The sequence below is a fragment of the Elephas maximus genome, chromosome 6 (genome assembly GCF_024166365.1).
Source record: "Elephas maximus indicus isolate mEleMax1 chromosome 6, mEleMax1 primary haplotype, whole genome shotgun sequence".
NCBI lineage: Eukaryota > Metazoa > Chordata > Mammalia > Proboscidea > Elephantidae > Elephas > Elephas maximus.
The window spans coordinates 68,132,963-68,157,015 of NC_064824.1; the positions used below are offsets into that span (position 1 = coordinate 68,132,963).

At 35.8% G+C, this 24,053-nt stretch overlaps 1 protein-coding gene across 4 annotated transcripts in view; it reads left to right on the plus strand.

Moving 5' to 3' along the window:
- UBR3 (ubiquitin protein ligase E3 component n-recognin 3) overlaps window positions 1–24,053 on the plus strand; it is a 236,017-nt gene that overhangs the window by 159,119 nt on the left and 52,845 nt on the right. For all 4 annotated transcript variants that reach the window (XM_049887378.1, XM_049887377.1, XM_049887379.1 and 1 more), the window contains exons 27-30: window positions 4,134–4,244; window positions 8,664–8,864; window positions 10,061–10,197; window positions 16,281–16,366. In XM_049887378.1, coding sequence (XP_049743335.1) covers window positions 4,134–4,244; window positions 8,664–8,864; window positions 10,061–10,197; window positions 16,281–16,366 — 535 coding nt within the window. The remainder of the gene's footprint in view (window positions 1–4,133; window positions 4,245–8,663; window positions 8,865–10,060; window positions 10,198–16,280; window positions 16,367–24,053) is intronic.

The following is a 24,053-nucleotide window of genomic DNA, read 5'->3' on the forward strand; positions in this document are numbered from 1 at the left end:
AAATCCACCAGGTGCTCCTTGGAACCCGTGTGGGGGCAGTTCTACCTTGTCCTGTAGGGTAGCTATGAGTCGGAATCTACTCGATGGCAATGAGTTTGGGTTTTTTTGGTTTTCATATGGTAACCCACCAGATTGTGAAGATGAGATGCAGTTCCTTTAGATCATTTTGCAGGTAATAAAGGTCGATATCAGTGTAAAGTAGGTTTTTTGATATTCAGGCTCGCCCATTTAGAAGGGCTCAGGTTAGGCCTTAAAAGACATTCAGGGTTAGGTAATGAGGACCATGCTTCCATATATTTTCCAGAGGCTTTAAGATAAAATTATGGTTATTTGTAAAAAGCAGCTTGTATATATGTATATATATGTACATACACACACTTTATGCCTTCTTGCTTCTTTTAATATTTTATAGGGTACATATATTACATTATTAATCAGAGAGGCCAGTATTTTTATTTTGAAGAAAATGATGTAATTATGCTGAGTTTTGCTTTTGAAGAAAATTTGCTGCCACTTTTAGATTTTATTTTCTTTCCATAATCTTGGTTTTGATTTTATCATTTTGAAGTCACTTTAGAGGGAATGGGTTAAGATGAATTTCAAAATCAAATTAGAAAAGAAAAATAATTTGATTGCACCAGAGTATAACCTAGACCTAAGAGCATCATAATTTTGAGGGGAGAGAAAATCTAATAAAGGAGAGAAAAGGTAGGATATCTCTTTCTTGTAGCCAGAATAGGTATTCACCTCTAGAAAAGAGTCTTTAAAGGCTCTGAAGTGAAACTTGGATCTCTATTGCTATTTTTGGTATTGGTTTTACATCCCCTCAGGGGCTAGCACATGCTTTGTGTGTCGTAGATGCTCAGTGAAGTTCTTACTGAATTTCTCTATTGTAGAGTACCACACTCATAGTCATAGCTATGAGTTGGAATCGACTCCATGGCAACAGGTTTTTTTTTTTTTTTTTAAGAGTACCGGGGTTTATGTAGCCAGAACAGACCATGCAGAGCAGAATAGTGATTATCAGTGGGTATGGATACTGATTATAGAACTAAGCTGTGTAGATTTCTGCTCCCTTCAGATCAAATGCATGCATTTTACACTGTTAACATGTACAATTTTAGTCATGTAAGACAGTACATTTACTACAGAAACTGGGAGTGTTTTACTTAGAGAGAGAGAAAAACAGTAAAGGGAAGGAGCCTAGGTTTGGGAGTCAGATTTAGGTCTGAACTTGAGCTCTACCACTTACGGCTAAGTAACCTTGAAAAACTTCTTTCTTCTGTAAAAAGGGATAACACCACCTACTTACAAGGTTTTAATAAGCAAGGAGGCTGTGAAGATTAAATGTTAGGTGCCTAGCATAGTGGAGGGTACATAGCTGAAGTTCCCAAAAATGTTAGTCTTGTATTACTAGATTTTTCCTGTATTGTCTTGGCTCTACATAGGCTCAAATAAGACATCTAACAGTAAATTAAAATTATATAGACAAATGACTTACTATTTTCAGTTTGAAAAGCTAACTGCTTTTATTAAAAAGTAAGATTAATTACATTTTTTATAGTATAGTGCTAAAGAGAGCATCTTGTTCATTAACTGACTACCAACCATTCAAAAATGATCTAACACCAAAATCTGCTTCTACTTCAAGCAACTCCAAAACATACAACAGAGATGAGCAGGCCTCCTGTTGTTTTTCTGATTTATAACAGTAGAAGCCTGTTCACCTGCTGTGAGTATTTGATTTGTGCTGCTGTATATCTTTACATCTGCTGGGAAGGCATTTTGTGTTGTATAATACTTTCAACATTCGTATACTCATGAAGAGTCTTAGTTTAATATTGGACCTTTGTTTACTATCATTTAAAGATTATTTTGTCATCTTACATTATAATGTATAAAATTTCTTTACAGCTAAATAAAATTTAAAAGCTAATAATGTAAAATATGAACTTTAGCTAATAATAATGTATCAATATTGGTCCGTCAATTGTAACATGTATCACAGGAATGCAGGGTATTAATAGGAGAAATAATGTGCACTGGAGGGGATATATGGGAATTCTGCTTTCTGCACAAATTTTCTGTAAACCTAAAACTGCTCTAAAAAATAAAGTCTATTAAAAAATGTCAAGGTTAACTTAGTTAAGCTTATCAGAACACACAGATCTGATGGCTCTCGAATCTTTCATTATCTGCTGCCACTCATGTTAGACCTGATGTCACACCCTAGCCTGGCCATCTACTTACTACAGAGACTTACTACAGAGCCTAGAGGGTGAACTAAAGTTCAGGTTCTAATGCTGTGTGACAGAGGCCAAATGATGAAAATTCAAAGGAAGATATTTTAAAAGCAAAAATCTTAAGCCTATTTATAGGTTAAAAGAAAGAATTGACAGAGAAGTTGGAGATGTAGAGAAAGAGTAGATGAAAGCAGTTAACTTTTAAAACAAATACAAAAAGGTATGTAGTTTGTGTATATAATCTGGGTCCCTTTTTTTAATTGTATGTTAAACCTTTGTAAATATTAAGGCATGTTTTGGGGTTATTCCTTTGGCCGTATTTGCACTTTAAGATGATGTGTAAAGATGCATCATGGAGAGAAGAAATTGGTGTCAAGGAGACCAGTTAAGAAATTGCTTAAACCCTCCCTCTTCTCCCCCAAAATGATGAAGAATTGAATATAATAGTGGGAATGGAGAGGCCAAAACTATGTTATCTAGGAACTAGACTCAGTTTAGTTTGGGAACTAATATTGAGGTGTGATGTAGAATGACTCTGGTTTCAAGTTGGTAACTAAATGGATTGCAGAGTTTTTAAAAAACCAAGAGAAAGAGAGAGAGAAAGGTTCATGAAGAAAATGACAAGTTAAGATTTTGATGTATTGATTTTATGTTATATGAGGGGCATCAAACTGAAAACTTCTAGTTGGCAGTTGAGTATTTGCATCTAACACTCAGGCAAAAGATCTAGTTTCGCAAGGTTGTTGAAATCACTGGGAGGATAGTTATAATGAGACGAGAGCAGCACTACGAGTAGAATCTTGAGGAACACAAACATTGAAGGGGCAAGTGAAAAAATAAGAGTCTTGAGGTTTAGGAAAGACATTTAAATAAATAGGAGCAACACCAAGAGATGGTAGTATTATGGAAGCCAGAGGGAAATAGGAATTTCAAGAAGTTAATTAATTCAAAAAGTTGTTAATATCAAATGTCACAGAAGGATTAAGTACTGTATGTTGTTGTGACCCTATATGACAGAGTAGAACTGCTCCATAGGGTTTCCTAGGCTGTGACCTTTACAGGAGCAGATTGCCAGATCACTTCTCCTGTGGAGCTGCTGGTGGATTCGAACTGCCAACTTTTCAGTTAGCAGTGAGCACTTAGCTGCTGCACCACGAAGGCTCTTTTAAGTACCATATAACCAAACCCAAACCTACTGCCACTGAGTTAATTCTGACTCATAGCAATCCTATAGGACAGAGTAGAACTGCCCTACAGAGTTTCCGTAAATCTTTGCAGAAGCAGACTGCCACATCTTTCTCCTGTGGATTGGCTGGTGAGTTTGAACTGATGACCTTTTGGTTAGCAGTTGAGCTCTTAATCACTGCACTAGCAGGGCTCCTATTAAGTACTGTATTAAAAAAAAAAAACAAAAACCTATTGCCGTCGAGTCGATTCTGACGCATAGCAACCCTAATGGACAGAGTAGAACTGCCCCAGAGGGTTTCCAAGGAGCACCTGGTGGATTCGGACTGCCGACCTTTTGGTTAGCAGCCGAACTCAACCACTATGCCACCAGGGTTTCCAAGTGTTATAGAACAGGTAAAATAATCAGGAGCCCTGCAGTTCATACTGAAGCATGGTATATCAACAGCTTATATTTTATGGGGTGGGAAAAGGATTAATTCATACTATTTATTCTTTTTCATTATGAGAACAGATATTTAGGAGCTGAAGCTTTATGCTATTAACAATTTTAAAAATATTACCTTTGGGCTGTCTAGTTGGGTGTTTCTTTATATCACAAAAATATGAACTCCATGTTAGTACAAAAATATAAAATCACAGAAGTTCATGTGAATATATTTAAATATGTTTGAACATATTTAACATTTTGTCTGTTTTTTTAAGAGTTCCTGTCTCTTGGCCGTATCAATTGGTTGGGAAGGAGGTGTTTATGTACAAACCTGTGGCCACACATTACATATAGATTGTCATAAATCTTACATGGAATCGTTACGGGTAAGTTGATTAGAAAAAATTTTTAAAGGTTTATGTATTTATCCAGATATTAAATCCTTTTTGCAGTTTATGTACTCCAGCTCATCCTCTTGGGTGATTTCGATGGCCATTTGAACTGTTCTGCCAATAACAGGTCACAGTTCCGTGACCTCTTTGGGGATTTTCTTTCTTTCTTTTTTTTTTTTTTTGACTTCAGTTTAGCAACTTACTTCCATGACTGCAATTTAAACTTGGCCTTTATTATTCTGTTCTACTCTAGCTCTGAAGTACTAAGCTTTAACATCCCTTCGTATCATCTTATTACATGACTGTCATTAGTGTGTCTTGTCTCAGAATTTATTGAGATCTCTTCCTTGCCACTTTGTGTTTTTTGTAGTGCATTATCTCTTTCCTAGCCTCACTTTATTCTTCTACACCCATTCTTCCATTGCCATCATTTAGTCTGCCTCTTTTTATCTTAGATTCAGGCATCTAGCCCTGCTAGAAAAAATCATACAGCTGTGTGAACTGGTACCACTACAACAAATTAATGGTCTCCAATATAGTAGTTTAGATGAAGGTCATGGGCTGTAAATTCATTGACCTATTCCCCTCGGCAGCTATTCTAAACCTTTGACTCCTCTTTGCCTAAATCCCAAAAGATCCTGTTCCTCTCACCAGATTCTGTCTCTTCCTACATAACTGAGAAAACAGTGGTTTTCTGTTACATATTGCATTAGTTTCCTAACTTGTTTCTCTGTACCTTGATACATGACTGTATTCCTACCAACTCTTTCTTTTTCTATTCTTTGAGAAAATATTCTTTCTTCTGTTCAGGAATCCTCTTTTTGTCTGTGCTGTAGTGTTCTTTTCTCCTTAACACTGCTTGGATCTGTCAATAATTAACTTCTTTTTCTTATGTATCTTCAATTTTTCTGCCTCTTCTGTCCTTTCTTCTCAACTCATAAAGATGCTAAAGTTTCCTATTTAAAATTCCTTTCCTTAACCCTACATTCATTTTTAGCTTCGGTCTTCTCTTTCTCCTTCCATTCTTAGCTCAGCTTCTTAAAAGCATGGTCTACTGTATTCCCGAGTTCCTAACTCAGAAGGAGAGGAGGTCTTTTTTTTCTTTCTATCGCTCACCTTTCACATTCAGTCATTTACCAAATTCTGTTGATTCTGTCTTCTGCATGTTCTATGGGCTATATTTTACACTCACTAGTCACACTGCTGCTTTTTCGTGTGCGCCTTCTTCTCTCACCTTAATCATTATGGTTGCTTTTTTTTTATTAATCTCCTTGCTTCAAGCATAAGTCATTTACTACACTAGTCTTTCTAAACGGTAAATCTGATTCCATAGATCTTTGGCTTAAAAATTCTACTCTGGCTTCCAAACTCCTTACATGGACCACAAAACAGTTTATAAAGCTGATAGAACTGTGTCCCAAAAGGATAAAGTTCACTTTTCTCTGAATGATATTCAGGGCACTCCATGAAATGGAGTTGCTTGTTCTCTAGTTTTATATTCCATCAATTCAGCAATAATAACCTAATTAAGCACATTATACATTTTTCATACTTCCACATTCAGTCATTCATTCAACAAATATTTATTCAGTGCCTATACTGGGGATACGAGAATGACTAAAACACAGTTACTTCCCTTCAGGAGCTTACTGTATATTGAGCGAGACAAAAGATAAACAGTTACAGTAAAGACATAGTGGTGGCTTAAGGTCATGGCAGTGGAGATGGAGAGAAAGTTAAGGATTTGAGATATATTTAGGAGAAGGGTCTTCTGTACTTGGTGAGATACTGCATGTAGACATAAGCCAAAGTGAGAAATGATTATGATCATTGAGTCTCCTATTAGGTAGATAATGTTGTCAGCATTATGGTGGGGAGATGACTTAGGTCTCCCTAAGGAGGAATGAACAAAGAGTGTAGAAGGAAGAAAGTGAATGGAAAAGAGCTGATAGGATTTATTAATTAGATATTAGGGTGGGAGGAGGAGGCAGGAAGCTGAAGGAGCTGCCATGACTCTCTTCCCCCTAAGACAGGAGGTGTAGCCTTATGCTCCTAGAATAAAGGGGGCAAGAGATGTGGTTGATGGAGGAATTTGACAAATATGAAGATGGTTTGGAAAAACCTCTTAATTGAAAGTGAGTAAGAGAGCATTTCCAAGGGTCTTGGAGAAATATTGACAGGCAATATTCAGGGCTCTGCTGATGTTGAAAACAATTTGTAATAAAAGGTTATTTGGTTTTTCTCTAGTAACACTCAGTTTGAGTGCAGGATTGGAGAAGGCATACAATTTCGTATGAAGGTTTTGTCAGGTGTGTATGATGAAGGGACATATGGAGTTTTTGAAGTGAATGATCCTGGAGTATAAGCAGGGTAGGAAAAGCTTTATTAAGTGGGAGAAAAATGATGGACTAAAAGAGACAGAAGTTGGTGGTTAGAATGTAAGGTGTTTGAATTTAATATTTTTAGGTGCGTAACAGTTTTGGGTGATTACAGAATAAAGGTCTAGTCATGGTAGCAGGTACTGGAGAAAAGTGAGGATCAAAGCTATAGAAGCTGATGAGGTTAAGGAGCTGAGGAACTAAGATACTAGACTGGTCATCCACATGGACACTGAAGTTGCACAGGATGATAGCAGGACGTGAAGTCATAAGGGAAACTGATCTAGGTACCAAAGTCTTCTGTGATTGAGGGCAGTGAGTGACATTGAAAAGGAAGGGGGGGAAAAACCAATGTGGCACCATTAATTAACATAAGCTACTAAGACAGAAGAATTCAGGAGTAATGATCTTAAAGACAGCACTGGAGACTGAGGAGGATACTGAAGTGTGAGGGATGTGGGAGGATGACACCTTCTGTGAAGGTGTCAGGAAAGAACCTAATTTCAGTTATGCAAGGAAGAGGACCTAGCATTCTTTGAAATTAAGGCTATAGGGAAGTTTATCACCCAGTGTTTTTCTGTGTCCAGGACCCCTGCCCCAACCTTTTGTAAACTCTTCTTGTGTATCTTTAAAACTTAGCTCACAAGTCTTACTCTGGGAGGCCTTCTCTGTTGAATCTATATAGTATATTATCATTTATTTGTTTCTGTTTGCTTTTAAATTGTGAGTACCTTAAGAAGAAAAGATGTGTCTTAACTCTTTACTCTAGCACCTGGCACAGCATCTGATACATAGTAGAAATTTAGTAAATGTTTGTAGAGTTGGATTTAAAAGGACATAGTGTTACATTTTTAAGGACTTGGAAAAATGTCAAAAAGTAAAAAATAGAGTTAAATTTTTAGTTAAAGTACTTGAGATGCAAGATATAGTGAAATGAGCACCAAATCAAGAATAAAGAAATGCAAGTTCATCTTGGCATTGGCAGTAACAACCTTTGTGACCACAGGCAGATAAACTCATTTTCCTCTCTGAGTCTTTTTTTTTTCCTCATTATTTTTGTCAGTTTGGTAATAGTGATCATATTATAACATTGATATGTATTGTGTTAATACATCAAAAACATATTTCAAGATAAAGAATTTAGTGGCAGAATAAGAGAGAGACTGCTGAGAAAAGAGTAACAGTGGTTAAAACTACATAGTAACAATGGCCTAAGAGAGCAAAAATGATAGGGTAGTGTCAGGCAAAAGAGAGGAACAAGGGCTGCAGCCTGAATTCCTGTGTTAAGTCCTCCAATTAGCATGTCTTAGTTACCATGTATTACAGTCTCTCCTGAACAAGAGCTTCTAAGCATAAGTGCGTTGTGTCTCTAATTTAAAAATTCCGCTTTTTCTCCTCTTACTACCAGAAATGTGAAAGAAAGGGTACTAAATTAATTCCTCTCCTCACATTTATTTCCGAGTACTCTAATATTCTGAGTATTCTAGCTAAATCTTTGCCACACTCACCCAGTATACTGCATAAAGTCCAACCAGTTGTGTTAAACAGTTAACGTTATAAGATGCGTCACATTTTTTATGCTTAATTTACTCTCAAAAGCTGTCTATCCTAGATCAAACAACATGGACACTGGAAGAATCTTCCCAGTAGTCATAGTTTGTAAAAACAGGAAAATGGGGTGAGAGGACAGTGACCCACTTTGATGTGGCCTGCTTATTAAAGTATTCTTTATCTTAAATCTACCTTTTAGATTGATTACATCATTGTTTGAATGTTTCATACTGAGAGACAAGTGAGATTCTTAAGCAGTTCATTGGTGAGGGCAAGTGTTAGGTAATTACTATGATGTAGGAAGTAATTTGGTAAGCCTCCTCAACAATTAAATGAGAGATTTTGTTTATTTCTTATGATATATTTTAGAGATGTCTTTTTTTTTTTTTAATGATTCATTAATTTACTATGAAATGTGATGGCATCATTTTTGTTTTCTGTAAATATGTACATCATACATCTATATGTTTATTTCATCTTTTAGAATGACCAGGTTCTTCAGGGCTTCTCAGTGGACAAAGGAGAATTCACGTGTCCTCTCTGTAGGCAGTTTGCTAACAGTGTTCTTCCTTGTTATCCTGGAACCAGTATGGAAAATAACCTTTGGCACCGTCCTAGTAACAAAAGCATACAAGATCTCATAAAGGAAGTAGAGGAGCTACAGGGACGGCCGGGAGCTTTCACGGTAAGCATCAGTGTAAGACAGATATATCCTGGTTAACTCAGCCCTGCTTTTTCGCATTCATTTCCATTCAGTTTCTAAATGACTCTGGGCCTTTACTGACATAGTAGAAGTTGCTTTTAGAGGTTTTTCTCTTCTGTTGTGGTTATCGAAAACAAAAATGAGAGTAATAGGACAAATTACTACCAAAAGCTATAGTTTGTCTGAATTATTACAGTTTTAACATACATCTTCCAGATAATGAAAACCTGTAAGCCTTGGTTATAGTTAGACTCTCTTCAAGTGTTGAAATATTTAAAAACAAAGCAAAATGAACAAACCACAATCCTGGTACCTTATTATTTCTTGCAGTATAAAACACAATCTAATCATTTGCCCATTAGCTATATTAGGATTAATAATATGTATTCACACACACAGGTGTGTGTGTGTAGTGTGAGTATGTGTGTGTGTATAGTAGAAAGATATATTGTATAATTGATTCACTATTACCTAAGTCAGCCTACTGTGGCATTTGGAATCAGTGAGCCCATCTTTTGTCCTATCAAGCAGGATTTATTTATTTGATTTAAGTTCTTAAAATGTTTCATCTTCATTATAGATTTAGAATATGGTCCCTGAGAGAAGTGACAGCTGTGCCTGGTTTATGCAGTATTTGACTTTTAAAACAGAAAGTCATAGTTTAAATCTCCTTAGAAAGATTGATGTCCTGGCAATTCTCTTTTTCAAGTGAAGACTAATTTTAAAATTTGTGATTTTCTTTTTCCTTTTGTAGATCCAATTTATTATGTATTTAAGATACATTTAAAGTAAGAGATCAATTGATAATTTTCTTTAAAAGATAAACTCAAATGAAAGTCAGATTTTTTTTAATAAACTTGGGAACTTTGTTGTATAATATTGTTTTAATGACACTCACTGACTTAGTTTGTATGGTTAATTAATGGTTGGATTATAGTGTTATCAACCACAATATAAAATTATGATAAAAGATCACCGAAGTAAGAGAAAATTTTTTTTATTAGTTTTATCTTTGTGCGCTCAGTCTATGTGTAGTAGATAGCTGTGTTACATCTTTTTGGACTTTTGAACTTTAATTTCTTAACGTGTTCATATGATAAAGATAAACATTCAAATATTAGACTATTATTAGAAAAAATGAATATAAATTTTATTTGTGTATTTGCATTTTTTTATAGTCAGAAACCAACTTAAGTAAAGAAATGGAATCTGTAATGAAAGATATCAAAAATACCACTCAGAAGAAATACAGAGACTATAGCAAGACCCCAAGCTCACCAGATAATGATTTTCTCTTTATGTACTCTGTTGCTAGGTGGGTATATATTCACTTATTGTTGTTGGTTTTGTTGTTTAATGAATCTTTGTTTTATTCATCATCATTTATATTTATTTAAAGAATGAATATATTTAGTGTTGGTTGAAATTATGGCTATTTTAGGACCTCCAGTAGGACTATAAATGTGTGGGTTTTCTTCATTTCCTGAAGAGTTTTTATTTTAATGAAATATCAGGATCATTTTATGAGTGTTATTAAGGTTATGTGGGTAAAGATATATTAATATTTTGGGACAGACATCTCCCTCAAGGTATGTGTGTATTATATATGAATGATGTTGTTCAAGTCCTGTCAAAAAGTGGTAAGATTGAGACCTAAAACATTGTCATATGTTAAAAAGTTTTATTTATGGGAAAATAGGGACAGTGAGAAGTGAAGAACTTACTTTGTTTATTTGTTTTAACTTAGTGAAAGATCTAGTACTATCCTATAAGTGGTTTAGAAAACCAGATAAAAGTAGAGGAAGCTCGAGATCAACCATGTTCTAAGACTGTATGTGTAGCTAGCAGGAGGCTCAAGAAAACAGTCCTGTGTAAATGCTTCTCCTCGTTCAGATTAGGAAGGATTAGCCTGATAGACTGAACAGGTGTTCAGTACCTAAGGAATAGTTCCAAGTAGGGATTTTAGAGAACTTAATTGAATGAAAATGGAGAACCATAAAAAAATAAATACGGGAGAAGCAGGCACAATTATGGACTTGTAAACTTATTCGACCAACACTGAAATTGTAGATCCCTGGTTATCTCTGGAAGCATATATAATATTTTGTCCAAGTAGCAGTGCAATAGGTAAGATTTCGAGAGAGAATGTGATGACGTCATTCAGCAAATTATTGGCAGTAGGACTAAAACTCAATCTCTTGAGTTGAGGTTTAGTTTTATTTCAATTACTATCCTTTTTCCTTTCCTTTGTCCAGCTTCTATAGGTCTTATATACATGTAGTTCGTCATGGCCCTTCTCTCTGCCCTATGCCTGGAGAAGAGAGTAACAAAAGAGCAAATGAAGTGTATGTGGTCTCTGTAACCTAGGAAAATTATAGCCAAACTTGGAAAAATTGGCAGCAAGCAAGTGATAGATAGCTCATGATAAAGAAACATTAGTCTTTTGTCTGAGAATGCAAATACTATATATGGGTGTGTGTAAAAGGATCTAATGGATTGAGAAATAATTTTCTAGTTTTTGCATATTACTGGATTATTGCTGGAGCCCTGGTGACAAACTCGTTAAGAGCTCAGGCTGCTAACCAAAAGGTTGGCAGTTTGAATCCACCACCTGCTCCTTGGAAACTCTATGGGGCAGTTCTACTCTGTCCTGTAGGGTGGCTATGAGTCAAAATCAACTCGACAGCACACAACAGCAACAGATGATTGTTATTTTTCCAGAATACTTTAGGGAAGATAAAAGCAGTTAATTTAATATTTTATTTCTGGAAAGTTACCAGTTATTGTATACTTTCAGTAAACTATATGTGAAAACTAAACAAAATATAATTTAATCTTGCCAGGGTTTCAGATTTTTGCAAAACTTCTGTACAGTATTATAGTTATAAAGTTAGATTGGGGTGAATATAGACCAACTCAGTTATGCTTTTTAATATGTATACATTTATGTCATCAGCTTATGAATTTATGAGTTCTGATTCTTATTACAGTTGGCTTTATGAGAAAATCCTGATTGAATGGGAGTATATATATATGGAATTTTACTATACTTGGTAAATCAAATACTTCGATTTAAATTTAGTTCAGTGAATTTTTAGATCACAGTTTCTTGGTTTAAATATATAGAATAAAGCCTGCAATGGGAGTGGGAGACTTTTTGTATCGACACATTTTCATTTTTTTTTATTTTGTAGAGAAGTAGATAGATGTCAAATGCTTTCCTGAGGATGTAGGTAGAAAAACAGAAAATATGCTTTACACCCCATCCTTCTCTGACCCCCAATGGCAAACTCTAACATGATTTAGAAAGTGGAAGTATGTAATCCTTAAAAACCTCATTATTCTTTGGCTGGAATTACTCAGGCCATTTCAAAATTCTCACAATAAGGTTGCATGTCTCCTCTAAATTTTACTTTAGTCATTAAAAACAAAATAACAACAAAAAAAAAAGGACTTAAAAATTAACAAAATCATGAATTGAAGTAAAAAGTGTGTTTTATTTTGAATAGGATGTAGTTTTCTCAAGGTAGGAAACCTGGTCTTTATACTTATTTTATACCTAACATATAACCTTATTTCATAAGTATTTATGATAGCAGAAATATTTTTTCCTAAAAGGTAGGTATTAAAATTTAGCAATATTTAAATAAAATATTTAGCAGTAAATTTACTTTTGAATTATTTAACTTTTGAATTAAAATGCATAAATATGATGATTTTTAAATGTGTAATTCCTTACAACTTGCAAATTCATTTGTATTTGGCACTAGTAATTTGAATGGACTACAACCTAGTTCTTCAGAGCTGAATTTCTCCTAGCCAACCTAGTTCTTCAGAGCTGAATTTCTCCTAGCCAAATAAGCAGATTTGTTTGTCTTCTTTAGTGAACTTAAATTTTTTGATGTTTAGGAACAAAACATCTCTAATGGGTAACTAGCTGGTAATACAATAATTGTTTTAGAGCTTTTTCGGGGGGGGGTAGGACAGTAAACTTCTGTTTTTTATTTTATTTGTATGATGAAGGCTTGAAGGATTTTCTGAGGGTAGCAGAGGAGAAACTGTTGGAATGTTACCTTTTTGTTTGCATTAAAATTAATCAAAATCACTATATACAGGCTTTAATGTGTTTCCAAAAAACATTCTATAGCAAATATCAGTCATTTAAATGAGTTATGGGAAGTTAATATTGGGGAAGAAAGCTTTCTTCACTTAAATACCAGTGTATTTATTTCATTATTGAGATAATGAATGACACAAATTTCAGTAAATGATTTTTCCAAAGACTTTTGGACTCAGGTTACATATAGTGTAGAGGTATTATGAGTAGTACTTGACCTGTATATAGTGAGAAACATGGAAACGAAAGAAGATGAAACATGAATAACTGAGGTGTAAATGGAGAGACATCTTTAAATCATTACTGGGTAAACTGCTCAGTAAAGTGAAGGTACTTTGCTTTATACATTAGTTGCATTATTATAAGTCTAAATTTTGTAATTATGGTAGAAATAAAAGAAATACTTGCTAAAATACCAAATTGTGAATCCTTTAAAAAAAAAGTTTTAGAAAACAAGTATTCCTCCTCTTTTTTGTCCTCTGCTGGGTTTAAGGCAATAGAAGAGTCAGCAAAAGAAAGAGAATAAACTGCAGGATTAAAGAGAATCTGAGCATTGGCTACATATCAAAACAAAGAGATGGTCAGGTCCTCAGAATTTTTTGAGCACTTTGCTGGGTACCAAGAGGAATTTAGAAGCTCTAACTGAAAACTGAAATACTGTCCAGGGATTTGCAAATGTAGTTGGAGAGACAAAACTAAAATACATCGATCTATATAAAACTATATAATTTGCTTCTTAAAAATGTCATGTAGAAAAGAGAAGATAAACAAATTGAAATATGAAGTATATGGAAGTGCTTTTTTCCTGTTCCAGGAAGGCTTCTTGGAAGAGTTAGAACTTAACTGAGTCTTGTATGATCCAGGCTGTGGTTTGGATGATGAATTTTTTTTCTTTGAGAAAAACTGAGTAACTAGCTCAAGGTTCAGGCCTTGAGCCCAGGTCTTTTTGTAAAGTCCTTGCTAGTTCCACTATACTATTATATTTGTGTGTGTGTATTAGTTAAAATTATAGCTCTAAAAATAGAAGTTGTTGCCAAATGAGGATAGAAGGAAGGAGCAGACTTTGGTCATGTAAAAAAAAAATATTGCAGCACAGTTGGAGGAGTTTTTTTATGGATATATTTCAGTGGCCTGCATGGTCATTGTTAGCCACCATCAGGTGGCCCCTGACTCATGGTGACCCCATAGTCAAGATAAGCCTTTATTTTTATAAGGGAAACAGTCTTTCTCATCATTCTTTCAAAATGCCTACATTTCCTTCTTTTTTTTCTTCCAAACTTATTTGAATATTTTTGTGTTAGAAAATTTGTTCTTTACTCTAGCAAGTATCAAGTTAATGGTTCAATTTGATGTAAACAAATAAGATTGGTGGTGAGGGCCTCTAACATTGATTTTTTAAAGGGTAGGTATCATTGTATGGTATTAACACTTTGGATAGGTAGTTTTTGTTCTTTAACTTAGAAGGAATGTTGTGCAGGAGATCTCACCATGACCTGAAATAATTAATTAGATTTAGTGCCTTTTTTTCCAAGTATTCTTTAAAATCAAATTCTTGGTGAAACGTTTGTCATTTCTTAAAGTACTTTATGTTGTGGTTGAATTAATGGGATTGTTATTGTATTAATATTTTAATGAATATTTTTGCAAACTGGTGAAATAAAAGTTGACATTCTGGTTCAGACATTCATTTGTAAGAATCGTTTGTGTTTCTGGTTAGCTCATTTAAAAGTACTACCTAGGAAATTTTAGTTTTTATAAGAGAATATAGCCATTAATTTTTTTCTACAGATTAGGTAACAGAAGATTGTGAAAACAAAATATATTGATCTCATTTATATTCCCTTGATGAAGGAACACATGCTGGTCTCCGCTCGCTTTCTGTCCACTAATATGAAATCCTTGTCCCTGCTTCCTTGCTGGTAGGTTTTTAGAAGTTCAGTGAGCAATGCAAATCGCCTGAAGGGTGGAAAATTCCCTTGTCACACAGATGCCCTTATCAGCAGCAACCAGATGGAGCTCTGAGCAGGAACATTATCAGTGTTAAATTGCTTTTTTTCCCCTGACTAGAGAGGATTAAAGCATTCCTTTAGAAATGGGTGGCAAATGCTACAGATGTGGGAATATTAATATTTTTAACAGTTTGTGTTTATAAATACATGAAAATATAATCAAAAACGGCTCAAAACATTTTGTTTTAAATAAAACAGGTTAATGTTTTTTCTTGAATTCAGTTGCAAAGAGTAAGCTTGAAATTTGCAGTATTTTTAAAGGAGGGATATCATCTCGCTATTAGCGTTCAATGCATGTCTTGAGTATAAAGTAGTTAATTCAATTTTTTTTAAATAATGTTTTACTGTGTTTTCGGTGAAAGTTTACACAGCAAATTAGGTTACCATTTGACAGTTTCTACACAAACTGTTCAGTAGTTGATTCAGTTTTAGCTGTAAAAAATGAAGGTGTGTTTATTAATACTCTTGAAGTAAAATACAGTTTAAATTATCACTTAAAATTTTTATTTGTTATTTGGGCATAACTAATTGGCTATCTTACTATTAACTGTTTTTGAGTAAATCTTTAGATTCTGCATTTGATTCTTGAAATGTCTGTTTACTAATTATTGCCATTGTATAAGCTAATAATTGCTGAATATGTTGCGATTTTAGGTCATATAAACAATACTGATGTGTAACAATGTCAATAGTTACAGTGTATTTTAATAAAACTGTAATTTTAGGAGCCCGTAAAAGACACAGCTTTTAATTATATGTGTTGTTTATAGCCACTTTGATAATAGTGATTTTGTTTCTTAATACTGATTTAAAGTTACCATCAAAGCTCCAGTGAGGAATACAATTTTCTGATAGAAAAATTGGTATGCATTTCTGTTTTATATGATAGTAACTACTGACTCAGTGGCTGACAGTTACAGTATAAATTCTTTCATCATATTCATATTGCAGGTTTATGAAATATGTTGCAGTTTCTTTTCTTGAGGCCTAGTTTTTAGTATTTGCCATCAGTTGGGACATTGCAAGAATTACACTGTGATGTGTGCAATTTTTTGCAGGTACAAATATGAACATATAAGTGAGGATGGATAAGCTGCTTCCTTTTTTATTTCTAAATATCACGTAAATATGATTATTATATTGTATAAACTGTGCTTTTGCAAATAATGAAGTTGAAGAAATCTATTAGGTCGATTCAAGCATGTCAATGAAAAATTAAAAAGCATTGATTCAGCTTAATGACTGAAATATATTTTAATGCTTTACTTACAGAACCAATTTGGAGCTTGAATTAATTCATCGAGGAGGCAATTTGTGTTCAGGTGGTGCAAGCACAGCTGGCAAAAGGTCTTGTTTGAGTAAGTGCTAAATTCTGTTTTAGTTCTAATTGTGTCATTTCAAAAGCGCATACAGGCAAAGTGGTCTTTTAGTGTATTTTCAAATACATTTTATCTTATATATGATCAGTTTCAATGGTGTTATATACTTTAAATGGTTAATCTTATATTTAGAAGAATCACATGAGTATTTATGAGTCGGAATTGACTCGACAGGACAGGGTTTGGTTTGGTTTTATGCTGTGATTGGAGTCCTGCTGGTGCAGAGGCCATGGGTTTAGATTTTTGGAATAGCTTATTATTGGCCCCAAATCAATGGTGTTGAAATATTACCTAGTAAGAAATATTACCTGTATTGCTAATTATGGGAAATAAAACTTGTTTAAAATACATAATATATTCTTTTGTAATATGAACATATACCCTTAAAATACTAAATACTAATAATACGTTTTGGTTTTATAACAAAATAGATATATTATTATTTTGTTGTTGCCATCAAGTCATTTATGACTCATGGTGACCCCATGCGTGCAGAGTAGAACTGTTCCATAGAGTTTTCAAGGCTATGACCTTTCAGAAGCAGATTGCCAGACATGTCTTCTGAGTTGCCTCTGGATGGGTTTGAACCACCAACCTTTTGGCTAGTAGTTTGCACCACCCCACTGCCCTATATTATTTTTAAAAGGTATATGTATGTAATTTTGGGTTGACCTCAAGATTGTATACAACATAAAGGCACAAACTTACATAAAATTCCAACAGAGTTATTTTTAGGGTCTTAATAGTTATATTAAATTTTAATATTTTGGAATGTTACTTGATTCCTACAAATTTAAGATTTTAGAAGTCACTTTTTACTGAGGATTTAGTATTTGTTCATCTCTTAATGTATGCCTCTAATCCCTGTTTATACTTAGTGATTTAGTGGTCTGTTTTAAAGGAAAAGTTGTTGCTACTTAGGAGTTTTAAATTCTAGTCTGTTTAAATCATTAGATCCTATAATTTCAGTTATAGAAAATATTCTTTCTTAATTTTTTCTTAATTGCTATTTTGCATTGACTGAGAGTATTTCAGAAATTGTTATATTGGGAGGTATCTAGAGTTAGCCAGTGAGGGACCCTGGTGGCGCAGTGGTTAAAGTGCTTGACTGCTAACCAAAAGGTTGGTAGTTTGAACCCACCAGCCACTCTGTGGGAGAAAGATGTGGCAGTCTACTACCATAAGGACTTACAGCCTTGGAAACCCTATGGGGCAGTTTTGCTTAGTCCTATAGGGTCGCTATGAGTTGGAATTGGCTCAATGGCAGTGGGTTTTTGGGGGTTCGAGTTAGCCAAACTGCAAAGTCTGAAAGCACAGTCTTAAAGATTGCCCTAACTCCTGACACCAACTTCAAGTTTAGGGGTTTCTCAAAACCACCCTCAGATTGAATAATTGCTAAAAGGACTCACAGAACTCACTGAGAGCTATTATTATTAAAAGGGTACATTAAAATCAGCCAAGGGAGGAGACACATAGGGCAGAGTCTGAGAGAGTTCCAGACACAAAGCTTCCATTGTCCTCAGCATGTGTTACTCTCTTAGAATTGATGTGTGACAATATGCACCAAGTGTTGCCAACCAGGGAAGCTCACTTGAGCTTCACTGTCCAGAGTTTTTATTAGAACTTCATTGTGTAGGCATGATTGATTGATCGCCCACATGGTTGAATTCAGTTCCCAGCCCTCTTCCTCCTCTAGAGGTCAAGCTGGTACCACAATAGCTCACCATGAATACAAAGACACCCCTATCACTTTGGAAATTGCAAAGTTTGTAGATTACCTTCCAGGAACTGGGGACAAAGTCTATACTTCCTGGGCAAATCCCAAATTCTTTACTACACAGAAGTATTTAGTAAATGGATTACAGTTTTTTGTTCGAAAAATCCACTTCCCTTTTTTTTTTACTGAGGTACTTAAACTTATCCAGAGACTTGTAAAGGATGGATCTATCCAGAATCTTGAACATATTAATAAAATTCTGCTGGACACCACTTCAGCTGTCAGCCCCACCCCAACTCACTTTAGTGAATTAGAGAGTATAGAAAAGGTCATAAAGAGTTCATCCTAAATATAAATTAATAGTGGTTTTGGTTTTCACATGACTTATTATTGTTCAATTATTTATTATTTATACTAATATTTATAAAAAACAGCTCTGTAATTCATGAATATAGAATGTATTGTTTCTTGTATAAAATCCTACTATTTTGCATGTGTATAAACTTAACAGACTTATTACTTTCTCAGGCTACAAGCAATCTATGAAACCCAACATAAGTTGACATCCAGGACTTAAACTGAATGATACTATATAGGATCTCAGATCAGATATCTGTCTCTCTATTTTTTTTTTTTAGTCTTCCAATGAAACTTTAATGGTATTATTAAGCAAAAATTTGTCCTTTTCTCTAGGGAATCCCCATATGTATTTCCTTTTCTCTTCTGTCTCCATCACCTTTTAAATTTCTTGTTTTTTTAAAATGTCTTTTTTTCCCCCTGTAATATCTTTGGGGAAAGAGAGAGAAAATGTTTTTTTTTTTTTTTTTTTTTTTTTTAAAGATAAGGGAACTTTTATTTACTCATTCTAAGAACACCACATTTTTGGAATACTGTTCCATCATAACTTCTGGGTGAAACTGAAGATTAGTCTAATCAGGAAAACATTTAATAAACTTAGCATGGACAGGACTGAGTCACGCCAGATACGTAATTATGGACACACAGACACAGAAAGAAAAGATTTTTCTTTCTACAAGAACAAAAGCAGAAGATATTACTGCCCAAATTTATACTGAGAAATCAAATAAGATTGAAGTAGAATAATGCTATTTGACACCTACATCTTCAAACAAGTTTTTCAAGTGTTCAGGTAAAGTTAGTAGGTCCCAATCAAAATAAAAATTAGTTCAGCTAGCATCATACTATGGTATTTTAATAATACCTTACATTTGTAGTTTTAAAGTTTGTAAAGTACTTGCACATAAATTATTTTACTTAATCTTTGGAATGACCTTGTGAAATAGGTATTATCTCTTTTTCATTGAAAAGGCAACTGAAGTTCAGAGTGATTGACTTGCCAAGTCACACAGCTAGAAAATGTCAGAGCTTGCACTTGAACCCAGCACTTCTGATTCTAAATTCAGTTATGTAAGACATACTCCCTGCCCTTATGTGTCATGAAGGTTGCAAAACTTTAAGAACTTTCTGTTCATCCATGGGCTTAGTCAAAGGTATCTTGCTGCACACTGTTGCCTTGGGATCTTTCCAGCTCTGCTTTACTAATCTTTCTGTTATCTTGTCTGTTTTCTTTTTCTAACCCTTTACTGTAAATTCTATTTTTGTTTTGGGCCACTCTTTTAGACCATTTCTGAAGTCCTGATTCCTTCTTCATAGATACCACTAAAACAAACAAACAAAAAAAAACCAAACCTGTTGCTGTCAAGTCGATTCTGACTCATAGTGACCCTATAGGACAGAGTAGAGGTGCCGCATAGAGTTTCCAGGAAGCGCCTGGCAGATTTTGAACTGCTGACTTTTTGGTTAGCAGCTGGTTAACCACTACACCGCCAGGGTTTCCAGATACCACTTAGTTCTCTTTATTCCCTACCAGTTTGCTGGTTGTTTTCCCCTTGTTCCTGTTGCGGACCATCTGTATCTGCTTCCACATATAGCTCTGTTGATTTCTAAGTCAGAGATCTAGACCCTTTGATTATCCAGGAGGGATAATCAGTCGTTAAGGACCTCGAGATCAGCAAATAAGACTAATGCTAGATAATTTACTATAAGACAAAAAGTGTTCTACAGAGAAGTATAGGAGATTTGGAGGTTTGGAATCATATTTAGCAGGTAGAATCTGAAGCTTTTGGTGAATTCACATGGCATTTGAACAAGACTTTGAAAGATAATTGAGATTTAGAGTTTTTGTTACAAATAGCTATATACACTGATAAGTACCACCAACTTGGTTAGCAACTTATGTAGGACAAAGCAGATACAGAAGTTGAAGGCATAACTTTTTATTAAGAAAGTGTTTTTTTAAAATGATTCATTTACTTTCTTCATTCAAGTGATTTGACAGTAGGTATGAAACTCAATAGATTTCAGTAGAGTTAATAGGCTTTCAACACTTTTTTAATTTTTTTTTTTTTGTGCTTTAAGTGAAAGTATACGAATCAAGTCAGTCTCTCATACAAAAATTTATATACACCTTGCTATATACTCCTAATGGATATTATCCTATCACTGACAGCATTGCACTTCAGGATAGATCTTGAAACGTTCTTTTTGGTGATGAATGAAACACCATTCCTCTTCGAGTTGTCATTCCCAGCATAGTAGACTATATGATTGTCCAATTCAAAATGGCCAATACCAGTCCATTTCAGCTCACTAATGCCTAGGATATCACCATACCTATTTAATCTGTATGCTGAACAAATAATCTGAGAAGCTGGACTATATGAAGAAGAACGGGGCATCAGGATTGGAGGAAGACTCATTAACAACCTGCATTATGCAGATGACAGAACCTTGCTTGCTGAAAGTGAAGAGGACTTGAAGCACGTACTAATGAAGATCAAAGACCACAGCCTTCAGTATGGATTGCACCTCAACATAAAGAAAACAAAAATCCTCACAACTGGACCCATGAGCAACATCATGATAAACGGAGAAAAAATTGAAGTTGTCAAGGATTTCATTTTACTTGGATCCATAATCAACAGCCATGGAAGCAGCAGTCAAGAAATGAAAAGATGCATTGCATTGGGCAAATCTGCTGCAAAGGACCTCTTCAAAGTGTTGAAGAGCAAAGATGTCACCCTGAAGACTAAGGTGCGCCTGACCCAAGCCATGGTATTTTCAATCACATCATATGCATGTGAAAGCTGGACAATGAATAAGGAAGACCCAAGAAGAGTTGACGCCTTTGAATTGTGGTGTTGGTGAAGAATACTGAATATACTATGGACTGCCAAAAGAACGAACAAATCTGTCTTAGAAGAAGTACAACCAGAATGCTCCTTAGAAGCAAGGATGGCAAGACTGTGTCTTACATACTTTGGACATTTTGTCAGGAGGGATGAGTCCCTGGAGAAGGACATCATGCTTGGCAGAGTACAGGGTCAGCAGAAAAGAGGAAGACCCTCAACGAGGTGGACTGACACAGTGGCTGCAACAATGAGCTCAAGCATATCAAGCATAACAGCGATTGTACGAATGGCGCAGGACTGGGCAGTGTTCCGTTCTATTGTGCATAGGGTCGCTGTGAGTGGGAACTGACTCAACGGCACCTAACAACAACATATACTCCTAGTTGCTCTCCCCACAGTAGGACAGCACACTCGTTCTCTCCACTCTCTATTTTCATGTCCATTCAGTCAGCCTCTGACCCCCTCTGCCCTCTCATCTCCCCACCAGACAGGAGCCACCAACATAGTTCCATGCCTCTACCTAATCCAAGAAGCTCACCCCTCAGCAGTATCATTTTCTGTTCCAGAGTCCAGTCCAATCCCTGTCTGAAGAGTTGGCTTTGGGAATGGTTCCCCTGTCTTGGGCTCACAGAAGGTCTGGGGACCATGACCTCCGGGGTCGTTCTAGTCTCAGTCAGACCATTAATTCTGGTCTTTTTTTGAGAATTTGAGATCTGCATCCCACTGCTCTCCTCCTCCCTCAGGGGTTCTCTGTTGTGTTCCTTGTCAGGGCAGTCATCGGTTGTAGCCAGGCACCATCTAACTCTTCTGGTCTCAGGCTGATGAAGTCACAGGTTTATGTGGCCTGTTCTGTCTCTTGGGCTCATAATTCCCTTATGTCTTTGGTGTTCTTCATTCTCCTTTGGTCCAGGCGGGTTGAGACCAATTGATGCATCTTAGATGGTCTCTTGCTAGCATTTAAGACCCCAGACGCCACTCTCCAAAGTGGGATGCAGAATGTTTTCTCTTTTTTGGCTTTAACAAAAAAGAAATTTATTTTGTCACAGTTTAGGATGCTAGAAGTCTGAATTCATTTTACTCTGTCCTGTAGGGTTGCTATGAGTCAGAATCAACTCGACGGCACTGGGTTTGGTTTTTTGGTTTTTATAGGGGAAGGGACACCCTGGTGGCATAGTGGTTAAATGCTGCAGGTCAGCAGTTTGAATCTGCCAGGTGCTCCTTGGAAACCCTAAGGGACAGTTCTGCTCTGTTATATAGGGTTGCTATGAGTTGGAACCGACTCGACAGCAGTGGGTTTGGTTTTGGTATAGGGGAAGGCTTCCTCTTTTGGCTATAGGGGAAGGCCTTTTTGTCTTTTCAGCGTCTATTCCTTGGAGAGCTCAGGGGGTATTGCTTTTATGTTTACCCAACTCTGTTTGCTTTGCTGCTTGCTCAATCTGTTCTTTTTTTTAATTTGTATTGTGCTTTAAGTGAAAGTTTACAAATCAAGTCAGTCTCTCACACAAAAACTTATATACACCTTGCTACATACTCCCCATACATACTCCCAATTCCTCTCCTCCGAATGAGACAGCCCGCTTCCTCCCTCCACTCACTTTTTTTATGTCCACTTCGCCAGCTTTTAACCGCCTCTACCCTCTCATCTCCCCTCCAGGGAGGAGATGCCAACATAGCTTCAAGTGTCCACCTGATCCAAGAAGCTCACTCCACACCAGCATCCGTCTCCAACCCATTGCCCAGTCCAATGCCTGTCTGAAGAGTTGGCTTTGGGAATGGTTCCTCTCCTGGGCCAACAGAAGGTGTGGGAGCCATGACCACCAGGGTCCTTCTAGTCTCAGTCAGAAGATTAAGTTTGGTCTTTTTACAAGAATTTGGGGTCTGCATCCCACAGCTGTCCTGCTCCCTCAGGGGTTATCTGGTGTGTTCCCTGTCAGGGCAGTCATCGGTTGTAGCCAGGCACCATCTAGCTCTTCTGGTCTCAGGCTGATGTAGTCTCTCGTTTATGTGACCCCTTCTGTCTCTTGGGCTCGTAATTACCTTGTGTCCTTGGTGTTCTTCATTCTCCTTTGATCCAGGTGGGTTGAGACCAATTGATGTATCTTAGATGGCTGCTTGCTAGCTTTTAAGACCCCAGAAGCCTCTCTCCATGGTAGTATGCAGAATGTTTTCTTAATAGATTTTATAATGCCAATTGACTTAGATGTCCCCTGAAACCATGGTCCCCAAACCCCTGCCCCTGCTACGCTGGCCTTTGAAGCGTTCAGTTTATTCAGGGAATTTCTTTGCTTTTGGTTTAGTCCAGTTGTGCTGACCTCGCCTATATTGTGTGTTGTCTTTCCCTTCATATAAAACAGTTCTTGTGTACTAGCTCGCTAGGGAATACCCCTCTCCATCCCTCCTCCCCGCTCTTGTAACCATCAAAGAATGTTTTCTTCACTGTTTAAACTCTGCCTTCCAGATTCCTCCATGTTATGAAATGTTTCACAGATTCATCATTGTCCTTTATTGCTGCAAAATTCTAACATTATAAATATCTTTAGGATAGCTCTCCTAAAGATTATTCGTAATTATTATAATGATCAAAATGCATAAATAACTGTAGAAATGTGGAAATTGCCTTCTGAGTTCAGTAGGCTGTCAGGTTTGATTGTTAAAAGCAGATTTTGTAATATCTGGAAATATTTTTTCTTCTGGCAAGCAAGTTAACTTGAGTCTCACAGTTTTTTAGGGCCAATGT